This window comes from Trichechus manatus, unplaced genomic scaffold (assembly GCF_000243295.1).
Source record: "Trichechus manatus latirostris isolate Lorelei unplaced genomic scaffold, TriManLat1.0 scaffold00057, whole genome shotgun sequence".
Taxonomy (NCBI): domain Eukaryota; kingdom Metazoa; phylum Chordata; class Mammalia; order Sirenia; family Trichechidae; genus Trichechus; species Trichechus manatus.
In genome coordinates, this window is record NW_004443993.1 from 5,458,870 (window position 1) to 5,468,506 (window position 9,637).

General features: G+C 52.6%; 1 protein-coding gene across 1 annotated transcript; it reads left to right on the top strand.

Annotated features, from left to right (window-relative positions):
* The first annotated feature begins 556 nt into the window (after positions 1-556).
* On the top strand, positions 557-4,686 carry SAXO5 (stabilizer of axonemal microtubules 5). The gene is made up of 8 exons (XM_004378590.3): positions 557-1,121; positions 1,994-2,100; positions 2,178-2,278; positions 2,736-2,848; positions 2,931-3,040; positions 3,369-3,570; positions 3,881-3,966; positions 4,462-4,686. The coding sequence occupies exons 1-8, from the start codon at positions 557-559 to the stop codon at positions 4,684-4,686; spliced, it is 1,509 nt and encodes a 502-aa protein (XP_004378647.3).
* Positions 4,687-9,637: the final 4,951 nt, after the last annotated feature.

Below are 9,637 nucleotides of genomic sequence, written 5' to 3' on the forward strand. Positions count from 1 at the left end.
CTGAACTTTTCTTTTTAATAGCACTTCTTGTTGTTTGGTGCCGTCCAGTGGATTTTCAACTCATGGCGAGTGCATGTGAGAGTAGAACTGCCCCGTAGGGTTTTCTAGGCTGTAATCTTTACTAGAGTAGACCACCAAGTCTTTCTCCTCCAGAACCGCTGGGTGGGTTCCAACTGTCGACCTCTCGGTTCGCAGCCGAGCGCTTAACCGTTGCACCACCAGGGCTCCTTTATTCGCACTTATCGCCTTCTTCCTTTGCAACTGGTTTTATTTTATTTATTTATTATTATCCATCTCCTGCCTGCCCCATTATCAACTCTACAAAGGCAGGGCTCTTGGTCTGTTTTGTTAACTCACGTCTCTCCAAGGGCCTCGAACAGTGCTTGGCATGCCGTAGGCGCCAACTAAATGATTACTACGATTATTCATATCTTTACTCTCCCTGGGGGTAAGGGCTGTGCCCAGTGCCTGGCACACAGGAATGAGGCATTGTCCTCGGTGGGCACTTGTTTAGCTCTTCGTCTCCGCCCCCTCGCAGGTGACGTCGCGTCCCGCAATGGCCACGACTGCCCTCCTGCCATATAGGCTGCCCCTGCAAGACTTCCTCAAGGCATCGCACTTCGCGCTGGGGCCAGACCCGCGGCTGCACAAGGGCGCCATGCACTCCACGTCGCGCCGGGACTTCCCGGCCTACCCGGGCGTCACCCGCCTGCGGCCGTGCCGCCAGCCGCCGCGCGCGCCCCTCTTCCAGCAGGACGCGTCCTGGGCGCTCAGGGACTGCCCGTCGGAATCGCACCGGGCCTTCCAGCAGCTGCCGCCGGAGTCTGCGCCGTCGGGCGATACGTTGCGGGAGCGCACGCTCGCCATGCAGCTCACCAACCTGCGCATGCACGCGGATGCGCACGCCGGCCCCGGCGTTCCCAGCGCGCGCGCCGCCTACGGCTGGCCTGAGCTGCCCGCGCGCGTTAGCGAGCAGATCCGCCGGGCTCGCCTCATCTTCGCCGGCGACTCGGTGCCGACCGGCGACCGCGCCAAGCTGGGCATCCCGCCCACCACGCACCAGGAGCTCTTCCCACCACACGACCCCTGCCCGAAGCCGCGCGCACCCTGCTACCACCTCGGTGAGCGCGCGCCCGGGCAGCATGGGCGATTGACTTAACCTTGGGCGATTCTCAAGTCCGGAGGGGAGAAGGGGATTCCGCCTCCCAGGCAGGGGACATTTGACAATGTCTGGAGACATTTTTGGTTGTCACGACTGGGAGGGAGGTGCTACATGGAGTGGGTGGAGGCCAGGGAGGCTGCTCAACGTCCTACAGTACACAGGACGGCCCCCACCACAGAGAATGACCCAGCCCCAGTGTCAGTATTAGAGTCAGACAAATCTGCTAAGCACCCCCGCCTCAGCCCTGCCACTTTAGTAGCAGTGTGAGTCTGAGTAACTTGACCCCTCCAAGCCTCAGTTTCCTCATCTGCGAAATGGGTACAATAACAGGACCCTGCTCCAGAGGAGCTGGTGAAGCCCAAGTAGCCCAGAGTGGACTACATGCCTAGCATGTAGTGAGCACTAAACCAAGAGTAGCCGCCATGTGTGATTTTTCCAATCCTGTGATTCCAGGGCTTTCTGTCGGGCGTCACCAGCTGATGTCCCTCCAAGCTGGGATCGGGGACTGTCACACCCAGATGTGACTCTTAGTTCTAGCTCCTAACTTATGTGATTTCTGGCAAGATGCTTAACCTCTCTGAGCCTTGGAGAGGCTGTAAAGTGGAGGAGTAATCCCAGCCTCAAGGATGAAGTGGAAAAGCATTTAACATAGATACCTGGCTCCGTACTTTGTTGTTATTGCCGTTATTGTTATTATTTGGGAGGTTTTCCGGCGGTCTTCAGGCTAGACTGGGTCAGGACTGCCTAGCTCCCGTTCCCAGACCTGAGACGGCAGGGAATCAACCCCACGCTGGACACCGTCACGCTCTCTCCCCTCTTGCCCACCTTCAGGAGGCCCCAACACCCTCAAGGGGGACCATAGGAGACAGACCTATGGGACTTCCTACCAGAAACAGTTTCAGGCCTTGCCGGAGCCACCCGCCTTGATGTGTAAGAGGGTAAATCGAGGCTGGGCTGGGCTGCTGGGGAGGGCAGCTATGGGCTGCCCTGGCCATCCCAACCCTGTTTGCCGCAGGCCTCCTCCAGTGTGGAATTGGGAGACTGCAAGATTGGCTATGGACCCATGTGCTCTGAGCAGAAACAGGCCTACAGGCCCCAGGGTCTGCCCCCAGACAGGTACAAAGGGACAATGGCTTCCTACAAGACGGGCAAAGGGCTCTCAGCGGCATACGGGGTGGGTCGCCATCCACTGGCAGGGCAGGACCATTACTGTTCCACGTCTTTCACGATTAGCGCTCCACGGCTTGGCTATTAGGCAACCTTCCTTTGGTCTTGCCTCCTCCCAGGCCATGGCCCCGCCCCTTTCTGTATCCGCCCCGGGACCCAACCCTAGTTCTTGCCCTCTGTCAGACTCCAGCTCCACCCCCTGAGCGGCGAGCCTACCCTAGCTGGCCCCGCCCTCAGACTCTTCTAAGATGGCCCCGCCTCTGGCCTTCTTGGCACCACCCTGGCTCCGCCCCTCCAACCAGGCTCCACCGTAACCAACTTCAGCATCGCCCCAGGCTCCACCCCTAAGCCCTCCCCTACCCGGGACCCCCCTCCCACGGCCTGGTGGCTCTCACCTCTCTTGCAGGTATAACAAGGCTCAGGCCACGGCCCACATCTACTATGTGAATATTCGTCCTGGAGACGGCCTCTTCCACGATGCCACCACCAAGACCCAGCACTTCTACCCCCGGGAGCTAGGTAAGATCCCGCTGCCTGCCCTTGCCCCTCGCACTGATGGCCGCCGCCCAGAGCGCCTCAGCATTCACTCTGCCATTGGCAGAGCCTTTTGTTCTTGGTCACGACCAGACTCCGCTGTCACACATCCTGGAAGGAAACCAGCGCCCTGGCCCGGGCAGCCTCACCACCTCCACGCAGTTCTTCCTCGGCCAGGTCAGCAGGATGGGGAGAAGGTGGCAGGGCCCACTGGAGAAAAGAGCTTCCCAGCAGAGCCAATAGCAGGTGCAAAGGCCCTGGGGTGGGAGTGAGCGTGGCATGCATGCGGGCATCCCATTGATCTATTTGAGTGATCTAGGGTATGTCTCTTAACCGCTCTGGGCCTCGGTGGCTCTGTCTGTAAAATGAAGTAACAGTACTAACTCCCCAGCAAGATCACGGGGGGCCCCAGGGAGGGCGAGGGAGCTGTCCAAGGTCACAGAGGGCGGACCGGGGCCTCGGGACATCCAACACGGGGCCTCCCAGATGCCATGTGGTCCTACAGCCACCGCCTCTGAACCGGCCACCCAACCGCCACTTGCCCCACGAGAAATTGCAGAACCACGTGACTCTAGGGGAGCCATCCCTGCTTGGACACTTCTTCCAGACCTCGATGGGCTCGGACTACCTAGCCCCGGAGGCACAGCAGCCACTGAAAGCGCTCAACCTCCACCTATTGGAGAGCAACCTGCCGAAGGGCACGGGCAGTAAGCACGGCCCCGCCCCCTCTGGAAAGCCTCCCTCCTTTGACGACTCTGGCCCTGCCCCCGCCCCGTCCACTCCCTGACTCTAGCTCCACCTCCTGATGGTCCAGATCCCAGCCTGAATCTATCAGGATCCCTACTCCGCCCAAGGACAACCCTGCCCCACACGGCCCTGCCCCTTGCCCCGCCCCCGGCACTGCCCCAAACTCTGCCCCAGAACCTTCCCCGACCCTTAGTCTCCCAAGGCCCGCCCTCTTGGCCCCTCTTCGTCTCCCTCCGTCCCTCAACTCAGCTACCCCACCCAAATGTCCAGAGCCAGATTTTTTAACCATGAACCAGAAGATGCTGAAGCCGCACAGAACAGCTCCGGCCCTGGTGACTGAGGAGCTGCTACAGCGGGTGAGGAAGGACAGGGGGGTATGCCCCTGACCGGGTCAGCCCCAAATCCTGGGAGGGGCACCAGGGTTATTGCAGGACAGTTATAGTGTCTCCCCGGAATCGGAGGTAGTGCAGAGCCAGCTCAGGGTCACTCTAGGGTCACCCCAGGGCACAAGGGTCATCTTAATGTCATCCTAGCTCACCCCAGGGTCAGGATCAGCTCAAAGGCATCTTCACATCAGGATCAGCGCAAGGTTATACCCTGAGCTGAGGGCTACCTCGGGGTTGCCTACAGTCACCCCAGCCCTGCAGTCACTCCAGGGCCACCCTTGGTTTTGCTCCAGCTTCTCATTCAGCTCTGGGGTCAGACCAGCTTCGAACCCAGACACCAGCTAAAGCTGGCCCAGCCCCTCCCCAGCTTTGATGTTCCCAAGGTACATGGGCACCATGGGGTGGCCTGGGTGGGTCAACTGCCCTCCAGGCTGCCCAACCAGGCCGCTCATCCTGTCTCCACAGTGCAAGTACACCCACGTGGAGCCCCCGCTGGGCGGACAGCGAGTCTTCTCTACCCGCTACCAGGAGGAGTTTCCCTACAAGTACCAGGGTCCCGTGACACTGACCTGGGGTAACTTCCAGGAGAGCCACGTGCCCCTGGGCATACCTCGCAAGTTGGGCTGCGAGGAAAGGAAGGACGCTCAGGCCCCCCAGACTCCCATCTACCCATGCCACAGCCAGCAATAAACACCACCTTGGCAACATCCCTGGTTCCTTCTCCAACAGTACCCCCTGTCTTAGTTATGTAGTGCTGCTATAACAGAAATGCCACAAGTGGATGGCTTTAACAAAGAGAAATTTATTCTCTCATCGTCTAGTAGGCTACAAGTCCAAATTCAGGGCATCAGCTCCGGGGGGAGGCTTTCTCTCTCTGTGGGCTCTGGAGGAAGGTCCTTGTCATCAATTTTCCCCTGGTCGAGGAGCTTCTCAGGTGCAGGGACCCCAGGTCCAAAGGACGTGCTCTGCTCCTGGTGCTGCTTTGTTGATGGTATGAGGTCCCCCTGTCTCTCTGCTGGCTTCTCTTTTATATCTGAAAAGAGACTAGCTTAAAACACAATCCAATCTTGTAGATTGAGTCCTGCCTTATTAACATAACTACCACTGACCCCACCTCACTGACATCATAGAGATAGAATTTACAACACACAGGAAAATTGTATCAGATGACGAAATGGTGGACAATCACACAATGCTGCGAATCATAGCCCAGCCAAACTGATACACATATTTTTGGGGGACACAATTCAATCCATGATACCCCTCATCACCCAGCCATTTAAGAGGGAGCTTGGGGGAGTAGGGGCTGGAGGGAGGGCTGTACAGGCAGGGAGTGACTTCAATGAGAAAACCCTGGATGTCCAGGCACTTCTGTGGACCCTGCGGTCACCCCCTCCTGGGCAGGGAGGCTATTCCAGCAAAGGCTCAGCACTAGGACTCAGCGTAAGGTATCAGACAGTGGAGGCAAGTACTGATTGGCATGGAGAGTATGGAGTCATAGTGCTGGACAGAGACAGAGTCACAAAGGTTTGAGAAGACAGGCTCCTGAGGCTGGATGGTTGTTATTGGGTGCCGTCGAGTCTTTTCTGACTCATAGCGACCCCATGTGACAGAATAGAACTGCCCCATAGGGTTTTCTTGGCTGTAGTCTTTACAGAAGAAGATCACCAGGTCTATTCTCCCATGGAGCCATTGGGGGGGTTCAAACCACAGCCTTTAGTTTAGCAGCCGAATGCTTAACTGTTATGCCACCAGGGCTCCTGGGCTTGGATGGACAGAGTTCAAATCCTGAGTCCCCTACACCCTGGGTGGTAACCTTGGGCAAGCCTCTGAGCCTCAGTTTTCTCATCTGTAAAATTGTTGTCAGCTGTATTGAGTCAACCCCCAATTCATGGTGACCCCATGCACAATGTTTGGAACTATTGTGATCCATAGAGCTTTCATGGGCTGATTTTCAGAAGTAGATTGCCAGGCCTTTCTTCCTAGTCTGTCTTAGTCTGGAAGCTCCACTGAAACCTGTTTGGTATCATAGCAACATGCAAGGCTCCACTGATAGGCAGGTAGTGGCTGCTGCCAATGAGGTACATTGGCCAGGAATCGAACCCAGGTCTCCCACATGGAAGGTGAGAATTCTACCACTGAATCACCAATGCAGCTCTCTCATTAGGTTGTTATAAATCAGAAATGCACAAATCTGTTAGCATTGTGTGGTGGGTGATCAGGGAGGGGAGCTTCCTTTCTGGGGATGAAGGTGAGGACAGGGGAGGGAGACAAGGCAGGGCAGGGTAGGCACAGCTGGGAAGCTGAGTGGTGCTGGCTGGGTCAGAGCTGGATCCAGGGTAATTTTTCTTTTTTTTTACTATTCTTTTTTGTTTGTTTATTGTTGTAGTTTATGTGAAAGTTTACATTTCAAGTAAGTCTCTCATACAAAAATGTATACATACGTTGTTATGTGACCCTAATTGTTCTCCCTATACTGTGACACCACACTCCTCCTTTCCACCCCTAATTTCCCATGTCCATTCAACCAGCTCCTGACCCTCTCTGCCTTCTCATCTCATCTCCAGACAGGAGCTGCCCGTTTAGTCTCACATATCTACTTGAGCTAAGAAGCACACTCTTCACGAATATCATTTTATGTCCCACAGTCCAGTCCAATCTTTGTTTGAAGAGTTGGCGTCAGGAATTGTTTTAGTTCTTGGCTGACAGAGAGTCCGGAGGCCATGCTTTCTGGGGTTCCTCCAGTCTCAATCAGACCATTAAGTCTGGACTTTTTATTAGAATTTAAGTTCTGCACCCCACCTTTCTCCTGCTCCATCAGGGACTCTCTGTTGTGTTCCTGTCAGGGTGGTCATTGGTGGTAGCCGGGCACCACCTAGTTCTTCTTGGATCCAGGGTAAATTGCCAGAAGTTATTAGGACATAAAGGAGCTCTGGTGGTGCAACAGTTAAGCATTCAGCTGCTAATTGAAAGATTGGCGGCGGTTCCAACCCATCAGTGACTCCATGGGAGAAAAGACCTGGTGATCTGCTCACATGAAGATTGTTGTGCTGTTGTTCGGTGCCATCAAGTCAGTTGCAACTCAAAGCAGCCCTGTGTACAACAGAACAAAACACTGCCCGGCCCTGCACCATCCTCACATTCGTTGCTATATTGGAGCCCATTGTTGCAGCCACTGTGTCAATCCATCTCGTTGAGGGTCTCCCTCTTTTTTGATGACCCTCTCGTTTACCAAACATGATGTTCTTCTCCAGGGACTGTCCCTCCTGATAACATGTCCAAACTACGTGAGACGAAGTCTCACCACCTTCCCTTCTAAGGAGTATTATGGCTGCACTTCTTCCAGGACAGATTTTTTTGTTCTTCTGGCGGTCCATGGTGTATTCAACATTCTTTTCCAACACCTTAATTCAAAGGCATCAATTCTTCTTCAGTCTTCCTTATTCATGTTCCAGCTTTCACACGCATATAAGGCGATTGAAAATACCATGGCTTGGGTCAGGCGCACCTTAGTCCTCAAAGTGACATCCTTGCTTCTTAGCACTTTAAAGAGGTCTTTTACAGTAGATTTGCCTGCTGCAATACATCGTTTGATTTCTTGACTGCTGCTTCCATGGGCGCTCATAAAGATTACAGCCTAGGAAACCCTATGGGGCAGTTCTACTCTGCCCTGTAGGATTGCTATGAGTCAGAATCGTCTAGATGGCACCAAACAACATTAGAACATGACACAACTCACGGGTGTCGGTATCCAGTCAGGAACAAAACGGCAGGGTTGAAAAGAGGAGGATGGAGTGGGTCCCTGAAGCCTGTGGTTGACAGGGCTTAGCAAACTTATTAAGGACCAGTACCTTGGACAGCACCCCACCTCAAAGACCTGGCTTCTGAAAAGGTCAGCACCAAGAATCCGGCTCTGTGAGGGATAGAATGGGCCTTGATGGCCATGCCCAAGGCCTGTTGAGCATCTGGTTTCAGGGAATGGACATGACTTGATGGTTCTGACTTTCTGGCCCTGGAGTAAAACCTTCGAAGATCAAGGTTCCCAAACCAATTGGCCACTGGAAGCCAACCTCAAGCCCAACCAGGAGGCTTTTCCCCAAGAGTGGTAGTTCTTCAAGGCCAGTTTGCCATTTCCATAGGAAGAAGTCCAGCTTTTGGTTCTACAAGGACAAGATGGCCCTCTTGGCAGTGTCCATGTCTGCTGGCTGCAGAGCCCCCCTTCTGCTTGCCTCCTCTAAAGATGATGTGCGGACATTCCAGGATTTCTTAATCTCAGTACTGTTGACACTTTGGGCTGGACAAGTCTTTGTTATGGGAGCTGTCCTATGCATTGTAGAATGTTTAGCAGCATGCCTGGTCTACCACTAGATGCCAGTAGCACACTCTCCACGCCACCCCCCCCACTTGTGACAACCAAAAATGTTCCCCAAGAGAAAAAATTACCCCTGTTGGAGAACCACTGCAATAAAGTCATTCTAGAATTATTGCTGGGACAAAATCAGGCTCTTCTGATAAATCAAGTCTGCCTGTTGCCTAGACAACTAGAACAGGATTTTCCCTTTTTGCTGTGCCTGCCAGGAAGCTCAGAAAGTTTACTTTGGTGTTCAGTTCCATGTAGCTCCAGTTGCAGGGTTATTTGTGCTGCTGCCTAGTTCCAGGACTGGTTTAAAGCAGCCCAGATGCCAAATGGGTAGGAGTTACAAGCACGCAGATTTCAACACAACTTGAAACATTTCCTAATAATGGAACTGACAAGCCCTGGGTGGGGTTGCCAAGGATGAAGAAAAACTTCACTGGAAATGTTTAATCAGTGCAGAAAGACACTACATTCTGAATGTATTTTATTGATTTATGTTTATCCCACCTATAACTGCCCCTCTCAAAAACAAACTTAAAAAAAATTTCAGAAGATCAACAAAACTGATAAACCATCAGCCAAACCGACAAAAGAAAAACAAGAGAGGAAGCAGATAACCCGTATAAGAAATGAGATGGGTGGTATCACAACAGACCCAACTGAAATTAAAAGAACCATAACAGAATACTATGAAAAATTGTACTCTAACAAATTGGAAAACCCAGAGGAAGTGGACAAATTTATAGAAACTCACTACCTACCTAAACTAACACAAACAGGTAGAACAACTAAATAAACCCTTAAAAAAAGAAGAGATTGAAAAGGTAATTAAAAAACTCCCAACAAAAAAAAGCCCTGGCCCAGATGGCTTCATTGGAGAATTCTACCAAACTTTCAGAGAAGAGTGAACACCACTACTACTGAAGGTATTTCAGAGTATAGAAAAGGATGGAATACTCCCAAACTCATTCTACGAAGCCAGCATAACCCTGATACCAAAACCAGGTAAATACACGACAAAAAAAGAAAATTACAGACCAATATCCCTCACGAACGTTGACGCAAAAATACTCAACAAAATTCTAGCCAATAGAATTCAGCAACATATCAAAAAATAATAATTCACCATGATCAAGTAGGATTTATACCAGGTATGCAGGGATGGTTCAACATTAGAAAAACAATCAATGTAATGCATCACATAAACCAAAGGCCAGAACCACATGATCTTATCCATCAATGCAGAAAAGGCATTTGACAAAGTCGGACACCCATTCATGATAA